The 27,861-nt window shown below is 44.0% G+C and overlaps 1 protein-coding gene and 1 pseudogene across 1 annotated transcript in view; both read left to right on the plus strand.

The window, feature by feature from the left end:
* The window catches only part of adgrg6 (adhesion G protein-coupled receptor G6), a gene marked incomplete at its 5' end in the record, with an annotated part of 72,785 nt that overhangs the window by 37,079 nt on the left and 7,845 nt on the right, over window positions 1-27,861 (plus strand). Inside the window, 13 exons of the mRNA XM_085134394.1 lie at window positions 7-140; window positions 9,751-9,916; window positions 10,006-10,146; window positions 10,219-10,332; window positions 10,700-10,745; window positions 11,215-11,324; window positions 11,543-11,670; window positions 12,634-12,902; window positions 13,546-13,630; window positions 14,193-14,343; window positions 14,641-14,773; window positions 14,971-15,072; window positions 16,387-16,539. Coding sequence (XP_084990520.1) covers window positions 7-140; window positions 9,751-9,916; window positions 10,006-10,146; window positions 10,219-10,332; window positions 10,700-10,745; window positions 11,215-11,324; window positions 11,543-11,670; window positions 12,634-12,902; window positions 13,546-13,630; window positions 14,193-14,343; window positions 14,641-14,773; window positions 14,971-15,072; window positions 16,387-16,539 — 1,732 coding nt within the window. The remainder of the gene's footprint in view (window positions 1-6; window positions 141-9,750; window positions 9,917-10,005; window positions 10,147-10,218; window positions 10,333-10,699; window positions 10,746-11,214; window positions 11,325-11,542; window positions 11,671-12,633; window positions 12,903-13,545; window positions 13,631-14,192; window positions 14,344-14,640; window positions 14,774-14,970; window positions 15,073-16,386; window positions 16,540-27,861) is intronic.
* Window positions 4,852-9,744, plus strand: LOC146502190 (uncharacterized; annotated as a pseudogene).

Below are 27,861 nucleotides of genomic sequence, written 5' to 3' on the forward strand. Positions count from 1 at the left end.
GTCCAGGTGTCTAAAGTGGTGTCAAAGGTGGAACAACTAGTGAACGTAGCCAAGATCAACTTCACGTTAGCCTCCAGCATCGTCACCATCATCTCTAATGTCATGAGTGGCTCAGCTACAGTCCCGGCGACCTCAGACAAGTACAGACTTCTTACTCTGCTCACCTCCCACTGATGACACATTCACTGACAGCAGCTGCTGTTTTCATACTACAGGGTGGGCCATTTATATGGATACACCATAATAAAATGGGAATGGTTGGTGATATTAAAGTCCTGTTTGTGACACACAGTATATGTGAGGGGACAAACTCCTCAAGATGGGTGGTGACCATGGTGGCCATTTAGAAGTCGGCCATCTTGGATACAACTTTTGTTTTTTTAATAGGAAGAGGGCCATGTGACACATCAAACTTATTGGTAATGTCACAAGAAAAACAATGGTGTGCTTGGTTTCAACGTAACATTATTATTTCATGAGTTATTTACAAGTTTCTGACCACTTATCAAATGTGTTCAATGTGCTGCCCATTGTGTTGGACTGTCAATGCAACCCTCTTCTCCCACTCTTCACACACTGATAGCAACACCGCAGGAGAAATGCCAGCACAGATATCCAGTGTCTGTAGTTTCAGGTGCTACACATCTCGTATCTTCACACCATAGACAATTGCCTTCAGATGACCCCAAAGATAAAAGTCTAAGGGGGTCAGATCGGGAGACCTTGGGGGCCATTCAACTGGCCCACGACGACCAATCCACTTTCCAGGAAACTGTTAATCTAGGAATGCTCGGACCTGGCACCCATAATGTGGTTGTGCACCATCTTGCTGGAAAAACTCAAGGAACATGCCATCTTCAGTGCATAAAGAGGGAAACACATCATCATGTAGCAATTTCAAATATCCAGTGGTCTTGAGGTTTCCATTGATGAAGAATGGACCCACTATTGTTGTACCCCATATACCACACCAAACCATCACTTTTGTTGTTCCACCAGTCTTGGAGGGATCCATCCAATGTGGGTTAGTGTCAGACCAATAGCGGTGGTTTTTTTTGTTAACTTCACCATTCACATAAAAGTTTGCCTCATCACTGAACAAAATCTTCTGCGTGAACTCATGGTCCTGTTCCAGTTTTTGTTTTGCCCATTCTGCAAATTCTGTGCGCCGATCTGGGTCATCCTCGTTGAGATGCTGCAGTAGCTGGAGTTTGTAAGGGTGCCATTTGTGAGTAGCTAATATCCGCTGAAGGGATGTTCGACTAATGCCACTCTCCAGTGACATGCGGCGAGTGCTACGCTGTGGGCTCTTGCTGGATGAAGCTAGGACAGCCACTGATGTTTCTTCACTAGTGACAGTTTTCTTGCTTCCACATTTTGGCAAATTCAACACTGAACCAGTTTCATGAAACTTAGCAAGCAGTGTGCTAACAGTAGCATGGAAGATGGGTGGTCTCGTAGGGTGTCTTGCATTGAAATCTGCTGCAATGACCCGGTTAATGCATTCACCAGATATCAAAACAATTTTGATCCGCTCCTCACGTGTTAACCTCTTAATAACTCATGAAAGAATAAAGTTACGTTGAAACCAGTGTTGGGTGTAATGTTATGTTACTGTAATTAAATTACTTTTCCACTGAAAAAGTAGAGTAACTAATTACTGTTCATTTTTAGGTATTTTAATCACAATTACTTACAATGTACTTGCGTTTCATTGAAAAATATTTAACCTCGCTGAATATCATTATTTAATTTCAATAATTTATCTTCTAAACTTAGAAGTAAACTCTGCCACTTTAACATCGTTGTAGTGCAGCTGCACGTCATTTCACGCCAGTTTGCTGCATAGTCGTATTCTAAAGCGGAAGATGTCGGACTCGGCTGAAGCGTGTGGCTGTTTTATGAAACGGACATATTCCCGTCTCTTCACTTTTCTGAAACAAGCAGACAAGAATATTACAGTAATATGTAAAAACTATCGGCTGCTGTTAATAGCAGGAATAATCTACTGAAGCGCCTGACACGAGAGCATAGACGAACACTTCTGAGTGATCCTTGTTCATCATCCATGGATAACACCGCGGCAACTCCTGCTAAGCAGGCAAAACTTGATTTTACTTCAGCAGCACAGACAGTGTCTGAAGGTGAGCTTAAAAAAATGATTGCAGGCTACATTGTGGAAGACATGCTACCGCTGCGTACTGTAGAGTCTCCGTCTTTCGAAAAATTATTTATTATTTAAAGAGTTTAATTTCTATTGTTTGTCCACTCAAGATTTATAGGGATTTTAAGAAGTATTTAGTTTAATTACTTATTTAGTAATTGAGTTTCTTTTCTGACACAGTAATTAGATAAGTATTTTAAATACAATATTGACTAAGTAATTAGTAATTAATTACTTGTAAATAATAATAATAATAAATGTAAACTTGTAAATAACTCATGAAAGAATAAAGTTACGTTGAAACCAAGCACACCATTGTTTTTCTTGTGACATTACCAATAAGTTTGATGTGTCACATGGCCCTCTTCCTATTGAAAAAACCAAAGTTGTATCCAAGATGGCCGACTTCTAAATGGCCACCATGGTCACCACCCATCTTGAGGAGTTTGCCCCCTCACATATACTAATGTGTCACAAACAGGACTTTAATATCACCAACCATTCCCATTTTATTACGGTGTATCCATATAAATGGCCCACCCTGTACAAGGAGGAAACCTTTCTTTTCTGCTGTCATCTTAACTTTGACTCACTGTCAGTTCTGTAGTTTACTGCCTTATTCACTTTGCTTGATCACAATTATTGTTTGGTTTGTCCTCTGAAACAAGGGAGCTCTCTTTAAACCTGCATTCTTCTGATTGGCTGCAGAGGACATATGACATAACAGATCCAGCAGTTCTCTGACTTAATTATGTGAAACGGTGTTTAAGGTGAACATCCACCAGAGGAACAGGAGTTCTCTTTCAAACATTCGTTTCGGTGTCTCACTATGGGGAACGCTCTCTCAGCGTTGTCCTCAGAAGCCTCTATATCATTACTCCAGCCAGTATTGGCTGGCAGTCGTGACGCTTGCGTCAGGGAGGGGCCACCCTCCTCCCTATAAAAGGGTGTGACGCAGCGTCACCCGTCATTCAATTTCCTCTTCTCGCTTCTTAGAAACCTCATCTCTCCTGACTGTGAACGTGAGTGCTAGCTTAACTGTCCACACGAGCAAGCTAACACCTTGGTCACCGGGCGCTAGCACGGCTCGCGTTTCGAGTCACCTGCTCTTCACCACAGAGCCAGGTCGGAGAGTGTGTTAGCTGCCACTACGCATCTAGCACAACAGTTAGCTGACCAAGCTAACTGTCTTTGCTACACACGGTCACCAAGCCAAGTAGCACAAGCGCTAGCCACCACACTAGCTAGGTCATACTAGCTCACCATAGCTACCCGACCGAGCGAAGAAACGAAAAAAAAAGATCAGCGTTAGCCGTCCAGCCATTCCAAGCTTGTTACACCAAGCTTCCTTAATATGGCAGACTGCAAACCGCTGCCCAGAATTTGCCCCTGCGGTTGCAAAATCTCAGGTTCAGATACACATGACGCGTGTGTGATGTGCCTCGGGCTGCAACACGCCCAAGCAACTATTTCCACACTGGGTATATGCAAACACTGCGCTCGCTTCACCCAAAAAAGCCTTCGCCGAAGGCTAGCCCGCCAGGCTAGCCTGTCGAAGAAGGACCCAATGCTGTCTCCAGTCGGCCCACCGATGGAGCACACTGAGTCCGCCACACCAGGCACCAGCTGGGGCAACGAGATGGATATCGTCCTCCCGCTGGTGGATGATGCCGATCGGTTGCCACCACCGCGAGGGCATTGAACGCCTCATCGCTCCTGCTAGCCTACTCCGCGGAGCTCCAGGACCAGGCTGCTGCGAACCCGGATGCTAGCGAGCTGTGGGAAGAGCTGGGCGTAGTTACGGACCAGTGTCTCCACCTCACTAGAGCAGCAGTACAAGCGGCAGGCAGAGCCCTCAGCATCATCGTCCTACAGGAGAGGGCAAGATGGCTGAACTTGTCGGGGCTTTCGGACAGAGAAAAACGAAAGCATCGACCCCGCTGGGGTTTTCGGGACCGCCGTTGCCACCATGCAAAGACGGTGCGAGGAGAAAAAGAAAGAGGGAGAGGCCCTGCAGCTGTGTCTCCCTAGGAAGACCCAGGCTGCGCCTCCACCCAGTCGCCGCACGTTCGCTCAGGTCACCAGCCATCCAGCCGTCCAGCCGGCGTCCCGACGTTTAAAATCCCTCGCCGCCCAGCCCCGCAGGTCGCGGCCCAGGGTCCCCTAGGATCGCAGAACCCTAAGACCCACTGGCCCAGGAAACACGTCCCGCCTGCTGCCGCTCAGGGTGCCCCACCACCAGCCAAGCAGTTGGACCGCAAGAAGAAGCGGACTGCCTAACATCCCCCACGGGGAGATCGGAGCCGGACCAGCCCGGGCTCCAAATTCACTCCAGGGCTCAGTTCCGGAGCCCATCCGGAGAAGTGTGTTCTGCCTCCACCTTTCAGCGCCTGGGACTCGAGTTGGATCCCACAGAGCGCATTTCAACAAAGAGACGGCGAGACACTGTTCAGCTGAATCAAGCATGTCTGTCTCACAAAACACACTGTTTATTAAAAACCCACCCGTTGCATCCAGGCATATCGCCAAGGGCACGGGAAAAATGTGTGAAAAACACAGAAAGTATGTTGAAAAACATAATGCCCCCACGCACCCAGACACCACCGGGGTTGATTCCCTCAGTGGTGTCCGGCCCCATAAGCGCTGGTCAAGCGCTGGTCAAGCGCTGGTCAAGCGCTGGTCAAGCGCTGGTCAAGCGCGGGCCGCCTGCACATGCGCAGTAGGCTCTGGCCCGAAGGACCAGTTTCCGCCACAAGAGGGAGCCAGAGCTCCGTCTACTGTGGAGTGCCTGTCTTTGGGGCCGCTGTCAGCAAGAATAGAGAGATGGCGAGCTCTCGCTGCGCCAGAATGGGTTGTGAGGACATTAGAGCGAGGCTATCGTTTGCAATTCGCAACCACCCCTCCCAGATTTCACAAAGTGATTTTCTCTCTTGCAAAAGGCGAATCAGCCAGGATCCTGCAAGAAGAAATAGCTACCTTGCTATCAAAGGGAGCAGTACGAGAAATACCCCAGGAGCAGAGCCAATGCGGCTTTTACTCAAAGTATTTTCTCGTGCCCAAGAAGGGAGGGGGACTGCGTCCGATACTGGACCTACGGGCTCTGAATCAGCATCTGAGGTCATACAAATTCAGGATGTTGACGACCACCACTCTGCTGCATGTAGTGCGCCCATGCGATTGGTTTACATCAATAGACCTGAAGGACGCATACTTTCAGGGCAGAATGTACGAGTACCAGGTCCTGCCGTTTGGTCTCTCACTGAGCTCTCGGGTATTTGTGAAATGCACAGAGGCAGCCATAGCCCCACTGAAGAGGCGGGCCATCCGCATAGCAACATACATAGACGATTGGCTGCTGCTATCAGAGTCCGAAATAATGGGAAGAGAGCACACCAGGTTGACAGTGGATCATCTGATGGCTCTGGGTTTCACCATAAACTACCAAAAGAGTGTCCTGCAGCCAGCTCAGGCCATCTCTTTCATAGGAATAGCTCTAAACTCTGCCTCGTGCAGAGCGTGTCTCTCTGTGGACAGAGTAAAACAAATGCTATCACATGCCGGCATTTTTCAGTTGGGAAGATATCTCCCATTCAGACAATGCCTGCAGATGCTGGGATTAATGGCGTCTTCACTGGCAGTCATTCCACTAGGCAGACTGCATATGAGGGAATTTCAGCAATGGGTTGCATCACTGAGACTGAATCGAAAGCGCCATACCTACCGCTATATCAGAGTGACAGCAGACTGCGCTGCAGCACTCCACTGTTGGAGAAATCCCACATTTCTCACTCAGGGGGTGTCACTGGGGGCTGTCACAGCCAGAAAGGTGGTGACCACGGACGCGAGTCTCACGGGCTAGGGTGCCACTCACGAGGGCAGAGCAGTGAGCGGCAGCTGGGACTCACAACAGAGGGGTGCTCACATAAATTGGCTAGAATTGCCAGCAGCATTTCTAGCACTGAGACACTTCCTTCCCCTGTTGAGAAACCACCATGTTCTGATCAGAACAGACAACACCACTGTTGTGGCATACATCAACAGACAGGGCGGGTTACGTTCCCGTCCTTTGCACATGCTGGCTCACAGACTGATCATGTGGAGCAGCATCAATCTGTTGTCACTGAGAGCTACTCACATTCCAGGAGCTCTGAACTTGGGAGCAGACTTAATGTCCAGGGGAAACCCGCAGTACGGGGACTGGACCCTGCACCCACATGTGGTGACCCAAATCTGAACCCGCTTTGGCCAGCCACAGGTCGATCTGTTTGCCTCGAGGGAGAACGCTCAGTGTCCACTGTATTTCTCCCTGAGGGACCAGGAGGCTCCGCTAGGGGTAGACGCATTAGCTCACAACTGGCCACATGCTCTGCTTTATGCGTTCCCTCCGCTGGCCTTAATTTCTCCCACTCTAACCAGAGTGAGAGAGAGAGGGCTAATAATGATATTGATCGCCCCAAGGTGGATGAGGTCCCATTGGTTAGCGGAGATTATGCCCCTCTTGTGGAGCGAACCTTGGCCTCTCCCTCTCCGACGAGACCTAGTCTCCCAAGCCACCCTCACACCGAGAGCCTTGCCCTGTGGGCTTGGCCCGTGAGAGGTTGAATCTGAGTACGGCAGGACTCCCCCAGGGTGTTATAGCCACTATTCAGAGTGCTAGAGCCCCCTCCACAAGATCATTGTATGAGAACAAGTGGAGGGTATTTGAGGAATGGTGTGGAAAGTCTCACACTCTCTCCTTTCAGTGCTCTGTGACAACAATTCTCTCCTTTCTCCAAGAACTGTTAGATAAAGGAAAGGCCTTTTCCACAATTAAAGTATATCTAGCAGCCATTTCAGCCATGTGGGCTTCGTGGATGGCCCGGTGAGCCATCACCCGCTAGTCTGCCGTTTCATGAAAGGGGCACGACAGCTCCACCCAGTGTCTAAACCTCTCGTTCCCACGTGGGATTTATCCCTGGTGCTGGGGGCAGTTTCACAGCCACCATTTGAACCACTAAACCAGGTGGAAATAAAAATCCTGTCTTTGAAGACTGCATTGCTCCTGGCTCTCGCATCTGCGAAGCGTGTCAGTGATATTCATGCGCTGTCAATACACAAAGAGTGCACCCGATTCACGCGGGATAACTCTAGAGTCACACTCAGGCCAAATCCGGCCTTTGTGCCCAAAAATCTTTATCTCCAATGCACCCCATTGGAGCTGGAAGCTTTTTGCCCTCCTCCTTTCTCCTCCCCTGAACAGGAGCGCCTACATGCTCTCTGTCCAGTTAGGGCTTTATGTACCTATATAGAGAGAACGAAGGCTTTCAGGAGGTCGGATCAGCTGTTTGTTTCTTGGGCTAAACCACATCTTGGCAAGCCCGTTAGCAAACAACGCATTTCCCACTGGATTGTTGAGGCGATCCAATTGGCTTATTCCAGCATGGGTCTGCCCCCCCGGAGGGACTTCGTGCTCATTCTGCCAGAGGGATGGCAACCTCTTGGGCCCTTTTTAGGGGTGTCTCTATAGAAGAGATATGTGCAGCTGCGAGCTGGGCTTCACCTTTGACCTTTGCAAGGTTTTACAGGTTGGATGTCACTGCACCGTCTCTAGCCCACACTGTGTTAAGTGTGGGTCCCCACGAGACCTCCAAAATTGGCAGTCAGTCATTCAGATGGGCTTATCTGGCAATACGGGAGTCTGCATATCTCCATAGTGAGACACCGAAACGAATGTTTGAAAGAGAACTTGAAGTTACTCTATTCCGTAACCCCCGTTCTCTGATAACATGAGTGAGGTGTCTCACCAGATCACCCTCCTTGCACGAAGCGAGGAAGAGGTGAGCTTATCTTGAATGACGGGTGACGCTGCGTCACACCCTTTTATAGGGAGGAGGGTGGCCCCTCCCTGACGCAAGCGTCACGACTGCCAGCCAATACTGGCTGGAGTAATGATATAGAGGCTTCTGAGGACAACGCTGAGAGAGCGTTCCCCATAGTGAGACACCGAAAACGAATGTTATCAGAGAACGGGAGTTACGGAATAGAGTAACCTCAAGATATGACAGAAAGAAACCATTATTGAAAATAAGAAGGCTGTGTTGTTCCTGGACTCTGCTTTTCCATGCTGTCCCTGAATGTCCCACGCTGGCAGGTTTTATTTGCTGCATGGAAACACATAAGTAAAATCACTGCATTCACGGAGAAACACACAAAAACTGTGTGTGGAAGGAATATCACAAAGTACTTACTCCACAACTTTAATCATGTCATGAGCTCTATGTGATAATCATAAACTCTGAGGCATTAATGGCCCACACAGTCTGCTGTTATTTCCTCGTTACAGTCGATGGTGTTCATGATGCTGCAGGAAAATTCATACTTCCAGCATGCTATATGGCTAATGTAGCTAACTGTACTCTTAGCTTTGATTGACCAGAGTTTCTGTAATTGCATCGCTGCAGGAAAATTAGGAAATGCAGAAAGTTTTCAGTCACATAGATCCTTCAGGTCTAGGAAATAGTTTTCACATTTCCTTTTGTGCTTCAGTAAAAGTTGAACTCAGCAGTGCTCTCATTTTAATATGATCCCATTAAAAACTCCTATTTACACACTTGTTTCTGCTGTTAGGTGACAAATAGTGACTGATCACATGTTGATCACATGTTTAAAAAAAAAAGGATTACATGTTGACCTTGAGGCGGTTGATCTGCTAAAATCTTGATTTTGTAACCAAAACATCTGAAAAATGTAAAGTTATCACTCACACACCACCAGGAAGTACGGTGACTGGAGAAATTCTGCAAATGTCACCACGTCTGTGAAAATTAGCAGTTTGCAAAGAAACTTTGAAGCATCAGGGTGACGATAAACTGAGAATAAGGTGGAGAGTAAGTACTGAAAGTAGGAGATTTAACCCCTCTGTGACAGCAGCGGATGAGTACCTAACATTTGCATAGGAATAAAACTTGAGTTGAGCCTCCTATTGCAGCGAGTTTCACCATAGACAGGTTGTACTGGTTGTGCAGACCGACTCAGACTGGTTGTTATCTGATGGTTTTGTGTGTGTTTATTAATCACATCAACATTATTTGCAAAGCTTCACCAACCTATCTGAGAGACCGCAGCAGTTTGGACATAGGCTGCCTTCCGCCAAAAGTTCACTCGGAGATTGCAAAGCGCTCCATGCTCAACCTCTGGGCAACCAGTTGATGCTACAACTACTTACAGTTGACCTCCAACAGCAAAACAGTTCAGCATGATCACCGGAACCGACAGGTTGCCCTCAGTTGCGCGGAGGCCGTGTCCCATTTCTACGATAGCCATCAGCTAGCATGTAGTCAAAGTGTTGAAACTTTCTGCCGCTTAATGAACTCTCAGCCACAAAGTTTGCTGGCAGGACGGAAAGTTCAGTATTAAACTTAAACTTAAACGAGACTCACATGTTTGAGTCCGTTTCACATGAATCACCTTCAAACATGATCGTTTTCAGCTGCGTTTCAGTCAGCCGTGTTAAACGCCACCTCTGTCTTTCTCACCAATATCTGTCTGCTTTTGCTTCCCTTTGAAATCATCGTAGAAATACTTTGCTTCTCTCTCCTCCTCCGCAGAGCTCTGAAGACCGTGGACGAGCTGGTGCAGAAGATCCAGTTTGATGGTCCGTCCATCCAGATCAATTCCAAGAATCTGGCTGTGGGAATTCTGGCCCTCAACACGACGATGTTCAACGAAACGACCCTCAGCGCCTTCATGTCTCCAAACAAGTCTGACCCACAGGTAACGGCTAGGAAAGTCAAAACTTTCTCCTGTAGAAGGTGGATTTGTGTTTTTTGATTCAGCTTTGACTGTTTCCTGTCCCCTCTCAGATTGATTTTAAGTCTAAGCAGCCGAATCCTTTAGCTCAGGTCACACTTCCCGCCTCTCTGCTGTCCAGCGTCTCTCATGCCGAAGCCGACACACCATCCAGGATCAGCTTCATGTTCTTCAACAGCCCCAGTTTTTTCCAGGTCAGAGGTCACGGTGTGACATTCACACAAAGGCTGATGTTTTAGGGTGTCTTAACATGACGTGTTTTTCAGAAAAAGGCAGAAAATAAATTGATCAGCTACGTAGTGGCGAGCAGCGTAGTGAACTTCTCCATCCGCGACCTGACGTACCCAGTGAGGATCGAGATCGCTCATCGCTCTGACCCGGTGAGTGCTCATGTGTTTTCCTTTCTTCTCTGTTCCATTTTTGAACTTTATACAAATTATTTATATATTCGTGTCACTCTTTTCACTTCCTTTCTTCGACCTGTGCTTTATCGTGTTGTCTGTTTCATATAAATGACCTTTATGTTTCTCATGTTCCCCTTGTTCTGAGGTTAATTAATACATTTATTAACATTAATAATCCATATTATTGAAACTGTCAGTAAGAATATAGTTCCTGGAGATGTGCTGAAGGATTTGAAATGACAATGTCAGAAGATCATGCAGAAATGAGCCAGGTGTGATGGTCACGAGTGGCTCTGAGTGTCTGCTTACTTGCTGCTGAGTCATTGCTGTTCTGTCCTCTCAGGCTCCTGGGACTCTGGACTGCGTTTTCTGGGACTTCACCAAGAACGGTAAGTCTGTCCGTCGCCTCATCGCTCACCTCAGGTTCATCACTGGTCCTCAGATCTGCAGAGAAGGGAGTCAGCAGCTGTTACAGCTCGTCACACCTCCGTCCTGCTGCACTTTTACTTTGACGTTCTGGTCTGGTTGCTCTTTCAGCAGAAAATTCTGGTAAATTTAGCAGCTTTTCAGGCCGTATTACCAACAGATTCAAGTACTGCAGTAATTACTGAAGAGGACGTTTGTGCGCAGTCTTATCTCAGTACAGATATTTGGCTTCGGAGCAGCCGCCCTCAAACTTTGCAGAAATATTTCGAGCTCCTGAATCCCGAGCAGTGCTTTATTCATTATAAAAAAACCCGAACATTTATTATAATATATTTTATTATTAGAAAGAAATCAATCTTTTCATCTGTTTAATTACACATTTTAATTTCGTGTTGAGGTGACTTTGCTGTAATGCCTCTGTGTCACCACTAGATGGAACTGGAGATTGGAACAAAGAAGGCTGCAAAAAAAACTCCACCGAATCCACGGCCAACAAAACCGTCTGCCTGTGCGACCACCTCACACACTTCGGTGTCCTCCTGGTAAGACCGCCATGTCCCTGTGAGTGTGTGTGTCCAAGCTGTCCTCACACACCTGTCACACTGACGTCCTGGCATGGGCGCCGCATTCATGTCACGTTGTGTGGATCCTTTCATGTTTTTGTTGTGGTCATGATGGTCTCCCTAGTTGCCCTCTGGCCTTCTTTGTTGTTCATGTGCGTTTCCTTCATTCATGTAGTTGTTGCCGTCTCTCTCTTAAGGACATCTCTCAGACTTCGGCCTCCATCGATGAAAAGAACAACAATATCCTGACCTTCATCAGCTACATCGGCTGCGGGATCTCCGCCATCTTCTCTGCTGCCACGCTGCTCACGTATATCGCCTTCGAGTGAGTCCACCGTTCGGCTGCAGTATGAACCCTCCAGCTTCCAGTGCCTGGCTATCATCTCTCCTCATCCATGTTTTCCATCAATGATGTCATTTTTTTTTGGTGACAAAAGCGAGTCAATCTGTTAAAGCAGAACTACTCAAAGTGTTGAAAGACAGTCTAGATTTCCATCATCTGTAGTTTCCTGGAGTTGTTCCTCCCAGAGTGTGAAACACCGCTGCTCTGTCGGAGCTGATGGTGTCTCACAGATGTGCACGACATGTCCTTTGGCTCCAGTGGTGTGACCCCTGGGTTTGCGGTAAAAGCAGCATGGGTCGCTCTCTTTCAGCTCTTAAAAAGCTGCATTAAGCTTGTCAAAGCACTTTGCAGAGTCAGAAGGACTAAAACAGTGTGATATAAATGCCACTCCTTTGTTTCTCTTGGCTTCGCACATAAATCCCAGAGCCAAGCATCACTGTTCAAAGTGCAGGCTGTTTATACAGAATCAGTTTAAACCCAAACCGTCATCTTTCCCAGGTTTACATGAGTGCAAACGACACTAATCAGCAGAGACTGTTGTACCAGGTATGAACACCTGTAGTCCGAAAAGGAGGCATGGGATGGTGTGGAGGACAGAGGGTTGCGTGCATCGCTGTTATCACTTTTATCAGTGATGTCAGTGATGCATGAATAAAGACATTTAGTGTGTTTTTAACTCTGTGTTGGGTAAATGGAGCACACATGGGTCACGCTCACGGTGCTCTGAAGGCTTTCAGCTCAAATGTTGTGAATCACCAATAAACTTCAAAGTCACAGAAAAATTTGGAGCAGGAAACCCGAGAGAAACTTGAGAAACTCTCAGCTACTGCATGCGGCTTTGACTTGGATGGGAATATTCAGAAAAAACTGCAGCAAATATATTTCTCAACAATATCAGAATGTAACCACGCAGAAATGTGTGCTTTCCTCCTCTTGTCCTCACAGGAAGCTGCGACGTGACTACCCGTCAAAGATCCTGATGAACCTCAGCACATCCCTGCTGTTTCTCAACATGGTGTTCCTGCTGGACAGCTGGCTGAGCACCATGGAAAACGATGGGCTGTGTAAGGCTGTGGCCATTTTCCTCCACTACTTTCTGCTGACCTCCTTCACCTGGATGGGGCTAGAATCGGTCCATATGTACATCGCTCTGGTCAAAGTCTTTAACACCTACATCCGTCGGTACATCCTGAAGTTCTGCATCGTGGGGTGGGGTGAGTCGCCCACTGATGATCCACACAGACCCACAAAGACAACAAAAGATCATGAATAAAGTACAAGTGTCCAACATGGTTTAGCATTTCTCTGCATCAAGAATAATTTATGATTAATAATTACTGAAGCTCCTACTGTTGTGCACAAGTCAAGTCTTCGTTTGGAGGTGGATTTGGTCGGGAACTCTGTGAAGCTGCGGGTGTCTCAGGGCAAAAACACACAGCACAGCTTCAGCTTCACATCATTCCTGTTGAATATGATTAATAATCTCTTACAGACAGGTCTAAGTGCATGTAAACCTTTTACTATCCTAAACAGATGTGCACCAGCGCACCGAACATTCCTCCGAGAAAATATCTTCTGAGATTTATATCATCCTCCTGAGACTGGAGATGCAATTTTAATTTCTCTGAGCTGTTTGGGATTAAATGGCGCTGATATGCACAAAAACATACACTAAAAAAAGGAGGCCGTTACCTCGTTAGATAATTGTTGAATACTTTTCTGTCTTGATATGAGGACATGGGTTTAATTTACAAGATAAAACAGTTTGATGCCATTTCAGTCTGTGATTGTGATGCAAGTGTAAGAGACCCGGGACACTGACCTTAACGTGCGGACGGCGTGCTTTGTGTGTTCCAGGTCTTCCTGCTGTGCTGGTTGTGATTGTCGCTGTGGTGGACAAAGACGCGTACAAAGCAGTAGAATACAAAGGAGGGTCAAAGTTGTAAGTGTGCCCAGAATCTCAATAACAGGTCTAAAAACCACATCACTAAATATGGACGTGATGATTTCTTGTCAGAAAAATCAGGATTTGATTAAGTCACTGAATAACTCATTTATCAGAGTGTTACTTAATCAGTCAGTTAGCTAACAAAAGAAAAGCCTTGTTACATGCAGGCGTCATCGTTAGCACAACTGCTCCACGGTGCCAAGTTTATGATGAAAGGACAACGAGTTTTCGAGGATTCAAGTTAAAAACTGCTGTGTGCATGGCACTGACGTGTTTGAGCTCCTGCAGCTGATTCTGTCTGTTATCCTGCAAAACTCCCAAAAACGATCAAACTGAACAACTGAAATCTCACCTTAAAGCAACCCTCAGTCCTAACACTCAGAGCAGGGTTTACTATATCGGGATGACCAGTGCACTTTCACTTCGTTTTAGTTTACTGCATTTCAAATTGATTAAGGCTGAATTTAGTTTCATTATATTAAAGTGGATGATGTGTGAAAAAACCTTAAATCCCTCTTTAATAGTTTGAACGGGCATGTGTGTGTTTCCTTGTCAGCTGCTGGATTACCAATGAAGCCGTCTTCTACACCACCTGCGTCGGTTACTTCTGCCTGGTGTTTCTGCTCAACATGGCCATGTTTGTCGTGGTGATGCTGCAGATCTGCGGACGCAACGGCAAACGCAGCAACCGCACGCTGCGGAAAGAGGTCTGTACTCATTCCCAGTGATCTGGACTAAGACTGTTTCATGATTTAAAAAACACTTTCTGTCGGTTGTAATAACTCTCTGAATTAAAAGTTAACCCTGACATTCCTGCATTGTAATAACAACCATATCATAACAGGTGTTAGCAGCCTTAAGGCTCTGTCAGAGACAGAGTAAAGAGTTACTGTACACCATTAATGAAATTTCTCATGTCTGCTTCTGGAAAAGGAAGTAAACTAAGGAGACAAGGAAAGGATTGAAGGTTTAACGCTATAAAATTCTCTCCTGCTATGGTCCAGGTTCTCCGAAACCTACGGAGCGCCATCAGCCTCACCTTCCTTCTGGGAATGACCTGGGGCTTTGCTTTCTTTGCCTGGGGACCGGTCAAGCTGACGTTCATGTACCTCTTCTCCATCTTCAACTCGCTGCAAGGTGAAGTGACTGCATAGCGTGATAGTGTGAACATGTTTAATCCGTGTGCTGAGTTGTGTTATGTGTGAAGATAAAAGGTTATAGAGCAGGTTTGTGCAGAGGCGATAACTGTAAAGTGACCCAAGCAGTTATTTTTACCTGTCAGCAGGTCTGCTGTGGTAGAATAACTCATTCTGTTTCTACCTGTCTGTTTTCAGGCCTCTTCATATTTATTTTCCACTGCGCCTTGAAAGAAAATGTGCAGAAGCAGTGGAAGAGATACCTCTGCTGTGGCCGATTCAAGCTGTCAGACAACTCAGGTATCCCATCTGTCTGTCTGCCTTTTTCAGGTCAAGGCCAGTTTACGTCTCCTCTCTCAGATCTGTCTGCCGAACCCCTGAGAGGTTCCCACGGAAGCATAAAAAAAGAAATAAAAGGACGTTTTATTAAAAATATAAAAGCTAAGTCGCCACGGCTTCATAGGTAATAAAAAAGATAAACCCAGTCTCAGTCTCAGGATGTGCTGTCCGGGTGCCATTTCATTTAAGAGAAATCACCGAGTTTCACTTGATGCCAAAAAATTACTGTGCAAAAGTCTCCAACCACAGATAAAGTTTTGCTTGGAAAATAGAAAATAGATGCATAAATACACAGAAATACAACCTGGAGAGCTGGATGTTTGCCTGTTTAGGACCTCAGTGGCAGATACTGTTCATCTTCTTTTATGAAAGGAGAGAGAGGATGGATGCTCCAGCATGCTTCGCTTTAACATGTGAAGGTTTTCAGTGAGTGAACACGTCTTTCACATGGACGTGTGTGAGATCCGTTTATTCACTTATACAGAAACATCTCTGAATGTTTCAGCCAAAACATGTTTGGAAAGAAACAACTCAAAACGAAGTTTTATTTAATTTATTTTTCATTTGATAAAAATCCAGATTATGATGATTATGATTATTTGAAACTTGTTGGAATGAGTTCATGATACATGTTTGTGTTAAAGCCAAAATCTCTCAGTTCAGGTTCCCTAAAAACATCCTGAGAAGCTGTGAAAGTAAAAGTTAGACCTGCTTTTTTATGTTCTGCTGGCAACTCTTCAGTCTGATAGGACAGGATTTTCCTTTTCTCTGTTTTGGCAACAGTTGGATGGGTTATCAAAACCACAGATTATGTTTCTTTCATTGGAGAATTATTCAACTGGAAAAAGAAGGAGTCATTTGTAATGGTTTCATCCACCTGTCCACATTCTGTCCAGGCCAGCTGAATTTAAACAGGTGTTGTTGGGAATTGTTCTAAACAATATGCATAATGACAAGATTTCACGTGTTATTCAAACATCCTGAACATTTTTAATCTCAGCAAATTAAACTTCAGTTCCAAAAATCCTGAAAATGGAAATAGTGCAGATATAGTTCATGTTGACTGTGAATTGTTTAGTCAAAATCTAAAGTTGTACATGTTCCTCTAGAAGAAAAATGTGGAGAATTATTAGAGAGGTCCAGTAATTGTGTCTGACACTGAACTTCAGTAAGAGTGAGGAACATTAACATTGAAGAAAAAACCCTACAACACATTGTGTCCCACTGATATCTTCTCTAAAAATCTGGAGATAATTGATTGTTTCTCGCGTGCAGACTGGAGTAAGACAGCTACCAACAACACCAAGAAGGTGAGCTCAGACAACCTGGGCAAGTCTCTGTCCTCCAGCTCCTTTGGCTCCACCACCGCCAACTGGACCTCCAAAGCTAAAGCGACGCTCAACCCGTTCAAACGACATAGTAACACAGGTGAGACCCGCTCAGAAAGGCCCTCGCAGCACAAACGCTCTCATACAGTAATTACTTAGAGGAGACTGTGAGACTGAGAGGACATGGAAGCAAAGAGAGGAGAAACATCCAGCGTGAGTTAGTCTGAAAAGAAAACCACAACCCTGTTTAGACAGCTTGTCTGAAGTCCATTCCTCTTTGTGAAAACACCGCAGCACATACTATGCCTCAGAGCTTTACTGCTTTAATAACACTTGTATATGTTAGCATGTAGCCTATGGCAGGCATGAGTGCGTGGACCAAATGTTCCCCTTATGCTGTGCAGCACTACTATGTAGTAAACAAGTTTGCATGCAGACTCCAGTGTTTTCTGTCCTGAATATGAATATGAAAGGAACTTGAATCACCCCCTACTGTGGAAGTTAGTGCAGCTTATCACAACCCCGAACCCCGTCATAGTTATATATTATAATGTCCTGCTCAGTAACAATCTCTGTTATTAATCCACCTTTCTTCTTGAATAAATTAGAACATCCTTAAATCACTTTCACTATTTAATGAACGGGATGATCCATAATAGTTGTTCAGTGACTCGGTTTGAAGGAAAGACTTTAAGTGCCAGTCAAACCCATCTGCATGCAAACTTGACTCCACTTGAAGATCAGTTCCTTTTTTCCGTGATTGTTGCAGGTTTGTCACTGTTACCATGAAAGCGTGTGTTATATCTCCTGGTACATGATGTTGATGTGTGTGCCTCTGTGTTTGCTGTGTAGACAGCTATTCCAGCCAGTAACAAGAATGGAGGACCAGTGAGGTAACGCCTAAGCCGATTAGAGGGTTGTGCTCCTGCTTCCAGCATCATGTGATCTGATCTGGGTTTCCCAAAATGCTTCTGCTCTAAAATTAATCTGGAAATCCAAATTCTAGATGATGTTTAATTTGGTGTCTTTAATCCAAAAGAGGAAAACGTTCAAAGGTTTCACTAGCAGACATTTTGGGAAAGCAGCCACTGTGATTGTGCTGTGATTGTTTGGTCGCCATGATGTCATACACGTCCCTTGTTCCCCACCCCTGAGATACTCTGTTATAAGCGAGAGCTCAAACTCAACCCACCCATTCATATTTTGGCCTCAGGGTGCCTCGGGGTGCAGAAACAAGCGCACCGTGTCGGGCTGCTTCCGAGCCGACATCTGCAATGTGTTTAATGATTTTGGATTTGTGCGAATTTGTAATAAGAGCACAGTAACACCAGGCTAACTCTGTGGTTCACATTAGAGTGAGTAACTGATGTGATTTCTTGTGTTTGCTCATTAAATTAACACCAAATGTTGAGGATGTCAAACACTCTGTTTGAGTCCCAACATTACACGATGCGACTGACTCCCAAAGAGACTGAACCTCTCTCTCTCTCTCTCTTACTGATTGTGATCACATTAAACATCTTGCTCTCAAAACCAGAGAGGTGCAACACTTCCTACAGTTTAGTTTAATTACTTTAGGCACAATTGTATAATATCCCCAAACCATTTGTGGAAGGCTCTGACACTCATCCATGGAGTAGAATAAGCACGTTCCAGCAGGCAGAACTCGGATATGTTTTCTAAGGATATTAAAGCTATTACTTCTTTATATATTTAAGCTGTGACACAGACTGTGAACAATCACAGTTGAGTAGAACCCACAGATTAACACAAATTAACACAAAATTAACCCAAAGAACAAGCTCTATATTTAAAATTGCAGTAATATAATTACAAGAGGAGTCACAGAAACTACAGTCACCAGTTTAATCTGCACTGGTCACTTCACTTTATTGTTATTGATATTTATATTTAAAAGTGCAATACTGTAATTTTCTGCTGCTCATTCCTGTGCAATATCCCATCTACCCTGCCGTCATATTTCTTTTCAAGATTTTCTTATTTAATCACTAGTGTACATATATTTATATTTATAGATACATATATATTTAGTCATCTTTTCTCTTTTACCATGTCTCTCTAATATTTTGCTTCTTACTATTTTTCTATTATTTTATTTTATTTTATTTTATTATATTTTCTCCTACTGTATCATGCTGCTGAGTGACTGCTGCTCGTCAAACACATTTCATTGCAATGTTGACCCTGTGCTAACTTGCATATGACAAATAAAACTGAAAACAGTTTTCAAACTAACAAATGAAGTTTTTTTTACTCTTAAAAGTGGAAAATCTAATGTTAATAAACTAATTATCCTAGATGGTTAGCATGGGCTTCGGTGCAGTGAATGATGTATTGATTCCAGGTTAACTCCAGGTTAGTTTGAGTAGATGGAAGGGGTCTGGTTAAACTGGTTATGGTGTGTGCAAGATGGTGCCATATGGAAACACTTGGCCGTCTTTGTTAAATCCAAGAGAAGTCAGACAGCGTAACGTTTGGCTGCCCGACTCTGATGACTTAACTCATGTGAGCGTACAATAACGTTAAACAGCGAGGTTCAACTCGTTCATCAAGTTATTTCTATATATTGTTATTGTTTAACTGTGGTTTACAGTTCTAGGCTAACCCATGTCAGCTTGCCACATATCAGCTATAATAGCTATATTGGCCATTTGGAGTAACTTTATATTGCGTTTGCAACTAGCATTGCATTTAAGATTATTTGAGGCTAAAGGTGACATGAATAAACTTTTTATGTCGGCCACTTCAGATAGATCCATAAGCCTTGATGTTATTGATGTTGTCAAAAACTCCATGTTCATTCCATGACACGCGAGCCACGCCTGTTTCTGAATTTCCAGAATGAAAATAACTGCATGCACATTTTTAAAGTCCATCACAGATACTAAGATGAGTAATTATCTTTAATAATTTTAGTATTTAAGTAAAGGACTCTAACCTGTGAGAGTGGGGGAGGAGGAGCTTTGGACAGTGAGGGGAGATTTGCAGGAGGAAGCTTTCAGTTTCCAATTTCTTGGTTCACCTTTTTCTAATGTTACACAATTGCAGCTTTAAAGGCTAACGTGCATGCTCAACAGGTTTGATTTTATGCTCCCTCTGTGCCCCCCCCCCTCCCTCTGCCAGTCAGAAGATTAGGAAACTTTTCAGTTGGACATATCCTTTCACTTTTCACTCTCACATGATCTGCGACAGCCAAAAGGAATGACTAATGTAATTCCAGCTTAGTTTAACTGTGAGTACATGATGTGTTTAGTGTTATGGACTGAATCCATCTTTAAGTAATTTACTGTGTTTCCATGTGAAACAAAAAGACCCAAAGCAATCTTAAAACCACAGGAGAAGTAATTTGTCCGTAACAAATTTCACAACAGGTTGTTTTGCTCCCATTAACATTAAAAAAAATCTGGTTCGTTTTGACCCCTTTATAGATGTCACTGTTCTCTGGGCTGATTTGGCAGTCCTGAAATCTGGAATTCCCCTTCTCTCGAGCACAGAGTCCTCCCTGTGCGGCCATTGTGTCAGTCAGAGTCAGCCCGAACGGCAAGGGTAAAGGTGAACAGGTAAAGTGTCTCAGCCGCTGCATCATATCTCCAGGTGAGCTGAGAGAACAGGTGAGGAGAGATCATTTGTCTCTTTGGGAGTTTGGAGGTTTTCGCCAAAGCTGTGATGTCAGATTTTCTCCTTCAAACTGGCCACATTCACTCTGAGCTCAATTAGTACTCTTACTTTTATTCCCAGCGTTCCCAGCCTCCTCTCCACAGACAGCTGGGACTGTGTGGAACTGAAGAACACGCAGAGCCTTAATGAAAAGAATGAAAAGAAGTTTTTCCCTTTAATGCCAGCAACATGTTTTAAAAAGCTGAAGCATGGCTCTGAGACGAGCTGGAGAACAACGTTGTCTGCATGGAGTTCACTGCTGACTCGTGCGGTGAACTCAGAACCGTTCGTGCTGAATCTGTATGCAGAACAGAGCTGATGATTTAAACCCCAGTATTCAGGAGCTGAAGAGTGAATGGAGCCACTTTAAAGGTTACTGTTGTTCAGGGAAAAGTGCTTTCTGGAACATCTTTCAGACAGTCAACAAATATCTTTCATTGAAGACGCTTTAGGGAATCCACTCATGAATGATGCTGAATGATGCTGAATGTTGCCTTAGCTGTTGCCTCGTGGTTCCTGTTCAGGTTGTGTGCTTTACTTGGGGGACCTGACACGTACTTTGGGGATCATGCTGCTCCAGTTGTGTCAGCGTAGTGATCTGTCTTGGTGTGTTTGACCCATAGGAACTGATGCACATGGAAGCTCCAAACAGGATATTTCTCTCACTCTGTGATGGTCACACACACACACACGTGTGGTTGAAATCTCATATACACATTCCCTTACACACTTCACCACATTATTGCATAAATGCTTTGCAAGCTACAGACCTACGAGTCAAACGCCAAGTCCAACCTTCCATCCAGCATGCTGCTGATCCTTTTATTTATGACCTTCATCGATATGTCTCATTGCGTCCCTGCACGATTAGATCATCCCTTAAACCGCCTGGAAAATACTGTCATCGTGCACAGTAGTCTACACTGGTGAAAAATTGGGACCCTGTTCTGGATTCAAACCAAACCCAGGACAAATAATAATAAGCAAAACTGAACATGTGGGACTAAAGCAGACCCAAAATGAGCATGGTGTTCCACCAAGATAATCGGTTCATGACTCCCACACCCATCTTAGCTTGATGCTTGACTATATAATCACAGCTGACAGTGTAATGAGATGTAGTGACCCCATCACACTCCATCCTGCTGTGCTGGAGTCAGTATTTTATCATCTTCCAGTAAGAGAAAAAACAGTTATTAGACATTTGTCACGACAGAGGATGAAATCATTTGGAGTGGCAGTGTTTCAAAGTTTAAAGCCATCAAACCTGCGGGTGTGTGGACCCCCTGAAATATATTTCACTGTCTCTCCTTTACAGTACTGGAAAAACACAGTGAACCATCTCCTTGAACAGCTTGGCTGAGCACCGGCTAACGGGAGTTTCATTACTATGACCATAATTATTATGCTAGCCCATAATTATTCATACCCCTGGCATATTTTGACCTAAAGTTATTTTTATTCAACCAGCAAGGGGTTTTTTTGACCAGAAATGACAAAGGCGTTTCCCAAAAGATAATAAGATGATGTACAAGAGGAATCATTGTGGAAAAAAAATTTGAGCAAAAGGTTTTATGTCCAGAATTATTCATACCCTTCTCAGTAATCAACAGATAAGCCTTTATTGGCTAGCAATCAAACGCTAATTGCAGACCAGTTTTTTTGCACGTCTACACAGGCATTTTTGCCCACTCGTCTTTAGCAGTGAGCTCCAAATCCTTCAGGCTGGAGGGTCTTCTTGCCATCACCCTGATCTTTAGCTCCCTCCACAGATTCTCAGTTGGATTCAAGTCAGGACTCTGGCTCTGTTGAGAATCTTCATGTATTGCTCTTTTTTTCATGGTGCTATTTACTTTGATTAGGTTCAGTGGTCCACTGGCTGAAAAACATCCCCAAAGCATTAGGTTCCCACCACCATGTTTGAAAGTGGGGATGGTGTTCTTTGGGTTAAAGGCTTCTCGTTTTTTACGCCAAATGGAAACATCATTGTGACAAAACAATTCCATTTTTGTTTCATCTGACCATAACACAGAAGACCAGAAGTCTTCTTCTTTGTCCAGATGAGCATTTCCAAAGGCCAAGCAAGCTTTTGTGTGCCTTTTCTGGAGACGTGGTGTCCTCCTTGGTCTGCATCCGTGGAACCCAGCAGTGTGCAGTATCCGTTGGACTGTCTGCCTTGAGACATTGCCACCAGCAGAGCCCAGATTCACCAGGATGGCCTTGGTAATGATCCTTGGATTCTTTTTCACCTCTCTCACTATCCTCCTGGCCAACACAGGTGTCACTTTTGGCTTCTGACCACGTCCTTTGAGATTTTCCACAGTGCAAAACATCTTGTGTTTTTTAATAATACTTCGCACTGTAGCCACTGGAACTTGAAAACATTTAGATATGGTCTTGTAGCCCTTTCCTGACTTGTGAGCAGCTACAATGTGTAGCTGCAGGTCCTCACTGAGCTCCTCTGTCTTAGTCATGACTGTCCACAAACCAACTGCAGAGAGCTGCTGTTTTTTTTACCTGTTGAGTTGATTAAAACAGCTGTTCCCAATTAATTAAGGTAATTAGGATGCTTTAGACCAGCTTCGATTATTCGGAATGGTATAGCTCTTTGGATTTGCCCAGAGACTATGACAGTTTGTGAAGGGTATGAATAATTCTGGACATGACACTTTTTGCTGAAATGTAAATAAAAGCTGAGAAATGTTTTATTTTTATTTTTTTCCCACAATGATGCCTCTTGTACATCCTCTTATTATCTTTTGGGAGACTCCTGTGTCATTTCCGGTCAAAAAAACACTTGCTGTTTGCATAAAAGTAGCTTTAAGTTAAAATTTGCCAGGGGTATGAATAATTATGGGCTTGACTGTATATATTCACTACAATTCTCTTCTTGTGACTCACTTGATGAAATTAAAACCAACCAACAGCAAGATGTCAGTCCCAAATCTACAAACAAACCCTCAAAGCCTGTGAGGAACCAATACCATCCCAACAAAAGCTTGTGTTTTTGGAGAAAACACAAGCTTTTGATGATGGTAAGCATGCACTAGCTAGCATAACTTCAGGAGTTATGCTAGCTAGTGCATGCTTACTTTAGCCAAAAGTAATGAGCATCTATGGTGAAGGAAGATGTCTTTTGTCATGTAGTGAGAGTGCTGGCAGTGGGATTTAGAGAATCATTGAAGTGAGTTTGGTCCTCATTGATGACTGCTGCAGTGAGTGGCATGTTACTGATAAGCTGCATAAAGTGTAAAGGATGCAAATGGGAACATGTTCAGTATGTTCCACAGCTATGCCATCGCTGTGCTCGTCCAGACGTTTGCATCCAAATGGGGACAAAACACTGTAATATGTTTACGTCTCAGCCATCTTTATGATGCTGGCTTTGACTCTTTTATATGCACAAAGTTTAGTTTTAAGAAGGAAAGAAAAAACACTCTGTGTCAGATATCCTTGTCTTTTGTGGGTCCAAATGACCTTTTGTGCTTTTCTGTTCCCATTTTTAAAAACCTTTGTAAAAGTATTTATCTGCAGACATCTGAACAGCTCTCAGTTGATTTTGTGTTCCCCTCAGATTGGTGTTAAAGACTAATTTTACTGGAATCTTGATTAAGGTTTTTCTTTTAGCTCTTTTGTCAGATTTAATGTGGGTTGATGTGTAACCTTATGTCACCCTGTATCTGAAATCTATTGTCAAGTTGGAACTAAGATTAGAGCTCAGACACGTCATCCTTTGCCTAAAACTCAGATGAGCACGTCGGGCGAATCATGGACAGCTTTGGATGCAACACTTGGTTCACCTCCAAGCAAAACAGAAAATACTTTCCAACCACCGTCTTTTTCATTTTATTGGCAGTGTTGTGTACAGAAATTGTCAGAATGTCTCAGCCAGGTCAAAGCCACTGAAGAACTGCAGATCTCGCATAGTCGAGGACTTTTCACTGACTGTCTATTTTTAAAATGTTTATGTGTCATTATCAGCTTCTTTGACCCGTCGCCCTTCCCGAGGTTCTCTCTAAGGGTACCTTTTCAGGTGAAACTGGATTACACCTTTGTTATCAAGCACTGACATGCTGACAGAGTAATGGGATACAGTTTGAGTCGGTTCTTAGTCAACAATCACTTCTTTAACAGTATTTGCAGTAAAGAACAAAAGGTTCTAAAGTGCGGAAGGAAAATGGAGGCCAACAAAAAGATAATGGAGTGCAGATGAAAACATAAAATGTGTTGGACACCACAATAAAATAAATATTTTAGTCAAAAGCTTATCCAAAAATAATTTTTACTCTGTGATTTAAAGAAGTTGCTGATAGTGCCAGTTTCAGATTGTCAGACAGGGCGGTGATATTGACTGGTTTTGTGTCAGCGTTTGGCCAAACTAATAGTGCAAGAAAACACACAAATCCTGGCCGGACACCACAAAACTGTCCACATGGTCATGTCCAGCTTGCTCATTTTTACTTTGTACTGTCTCGCGTGTTGCCTGAGCCACATCGTGAGGTCTAATCAGCAAAGACAGTATGTGATGTCTGAGTTCTACTGACACTCGAATACACATGAAGTCATTTGCCATTTGCCTTCAGATCAGAGCTTTGTTGCTGCTTGTTGTCATCTCTCTAGATGAGGCCTGATTTGCTGCACAGTGTTGGCTGTGCATGTCATTCCAGTATCTCGCTCTGTCATTTACTTCTAAGCACCAATAAAGTCTAAGTAGAAGGAGAATCATTGCCAAGTGATCTGGTTGTTGTCTGGTTAATTTCTTCAAGCTTTGTCCAAAACGTGAAACCCTGAAATATTCTGTCTTGTTAGGAGCCATTTTTCTTTGCAAGTGTGTCATTTGGACACCAGGGTTGGTGGATAAGGTAAAAACACAGTTAAGGAAATCAGGCAGATGATGAACAGAATTCAAAGAAGAAATTCAATTCAATTCAATTCAATTTTATTTATATAGCGCCAAATCACAACAAAAGTCGCCTCAAGGCGAAAGAGATTCAGTGACTGATCTTCTCAGTAAAGTTAATCTGGAGTCTCATAGTATAGTCCTCACAGCAAGAGGTCAGACACCTCCTGTCTTTAGTCGGAGTCCCAGGCCAACCATCACACGTGCTCAAGAATATTAGTCAAAGAAAATTGATTAAAACTGTTCAACTCTCCTGGTTTGAGTCAAAGCTTGCATACATACATTCTGTGGATTATTTAAAAGTCTTTAAAGACAAAAAGCTGCGTCCACAGTGCTACATGATGAGCTGCATTAGCTTTTTTATTTGTTTGCTTTGCCACTTGGAGGCAGCAGAAGCAGGGGGTGAACTGTGCTACCACAGCCACACACAGGACTGTTGCCTTTACACATGACCTGGAGCGACATTTAAACTTAACAGCTTGCTGCGACCTCGTGCTGCGGGAAAGATCGGACGATAAAATCTGTGTGGGTTCGACTGTATAAGTGTAAATTTTAACATGTGATACTATCAGATCATCTGTGTTTCACATAACATTCATCAGCGCAGCTTTATTGTGTGGAATGCTTTAGGCCTGCGCAAACAGACTTGTTTGTCCAATTACTTTACTCTAACATAAAAGCATGTACTGAAGAAAATGCATTTTTATTTGTACCTTAGGGGAGAGTGGTAAGCATTCTCATTCAGATCATAGCCTGCGGTGGAAATGGACAGCGTGTTATTAAGTCATCTGCGCTGAAGGAGGAATTCTCTCTTTGTGTTTCCTATGGGGTTGCTTCACAGTTCCTCAGCGTCTTCACCAGTGTCAATCTATCCTTGTATCATTTCCAGATGTTTGAGGTCGGAGCATCTCTCCATCACAGAGCAGGCAGATCATGACCAGGGACCGACCTGCTATTCCCAAACGCCTTTTCTATGACACCAGCTCAGCTCTAACACCCCTCACAGTTTCTGTCTCTGTCTCAAAGTGTACTCTGGTGTACAATTGAGGGATAAAAAAAAAAAAACAGTATTCCCCGTAAAAATGTTGTCCATGTGTCAGAGGAGATGCAGAAAGAAAACTAAACATCTCAGTGTGACATCATGGGGCATTTTAAAAGTCAAAATGAATGAATAGGACCAGCTGCAACATGACCGCGTGAGGCCAGCGGCATAATCAGCGCTGTCATAATGCACAGTGAAAGGAAGTCGTGACTGCAGTCCACGCCAGCAGGAAATCATTGCTTGACCCTGAAGCTTTTTGTGTTGCAAAGGGACAACAGTTGGAAGAGATGTTGGGAATAATCGCTGAATGTGTAGTAAGACAACACAATCAATCAATCCATGCTTTGTTTAATCAGGCAACGATAGAGAAGGAGCTTCTTTGTTTGAACAGCGTGATTTAGATGCAGTCTCAAATATTCCCTGCTTTACAATATCAGACCAGGAGGTCAGCGCACAGACATATGCATGTGTTTGATTTGGCTCAAAGAGCATACATTTAAGTCGATTGCTTTGGCCCATTGTCCACAAGAATGTTCCATAAAATGTGAAACTGTGAAGACTGCTGGTATATCTATACCATAAATCCAGAATTCAGGACGACATTTTTAACAAGTAGACAAAATTATTGTCTCAAACTGCCACACCTGTAAAGAGCCCCAGAGCATCGTTAACTTCTAAGAAGTCTTCCTGGGCTGAATGAGGAACAAAGGAAACCCCTGAAGGTTTGATGAAGACACTTTTTGTAACTGAATGAACATTTTCCAGACATTCTCACATTAAGAGCATTGACACTAGTGTTTGGACTTCTATTCTTCTCGTTCTAATTTTGATGTTTAACTTGCTCCCCGGTTAGCCCTAATTCTAACCTAAAACAAACATGCAGTTCACAAAATCCCATCAACATTTGGGACTTGTGAACTTTCTGGAGCTTGCATTGTTGCTGGTAGCTGTATGTTAGGTTATAAGAGGGTTGGTTCTTAAATTCAGGGTCATGGACAAAGCATATTAACACTTTCATATTTCATTTTTCCTCTTGTGCCCATTTTCTTTGATCGTTCATCATGTTCGGAGTCAGTAGATTATCTGGTAGCAGACATAGAAGTACATTCCAGTCGTTGTTGTCCCCAGAATTGTTTCCTCCAACTTTCCCCCTGGAGGATCTTGAGACAATCTCAGGTCAGACAAGATTTGAAATCCCTCCAGTGAGGGTCGACCCCAGCGACTCTTCTCGGCTTGTTATGTTTGGGAAACCTTTGATTCAGTTTTATTTATATTGCTCTAGTTTCAAAGTGCTTTATATTATGGAAGTAAAGACCCTACAATGTTAGCAAAAGAACCATAACAATCAGACGATCTCCTGTGAGCAAGGACATAGTGGTGGGGAGGAATAACCCCCATTAAACTGGAAATGGCCTCTGGCAGAACCAGAATTGGGCAACCATCTGCTGCGACTGATCTGGAGCCTGAAGAAAAAGATAAGGGAGAAAACAGGAGCACAGAGAGGCCACAAACACAAATGCTTTGCAAGAGAAAAATGGGAATGCCCCATAACTAACGCATGGTTCCGACCTGTCCATAACTAGGCAATCCATAATTAAGGGATGACCCAGCCTTTATTGGAAGCTTTACCTAAAAGGAAAGTTTTTACTTTATAAAGTAATTGACCAGGAGGTTTCCTGATCAGATGCCTGAGACATCTCAACAATTCTACTTTCTCTCACCCATTCTAGCCATCTTCTCTCATTAAAGCTTCGCCTTCTGACTAAGCAGTCCTTTCACCCAAATGGTTTTGTGGGTGCACG

Source organism: Neolamprologus multifasciatus, chromosome 15 (assembly GCF_963576455.1).
Source record: "Neolamprologus multifasciatus chromosome 15, fNeoMul1.2, whole genome shotgun sequence".
NCBI lineage: Eukaryota > Metazoa > Chordata > Actinopteri > Cichliformes > Cichlidae > Neolamprologus > Neolamprologus multifasciatus.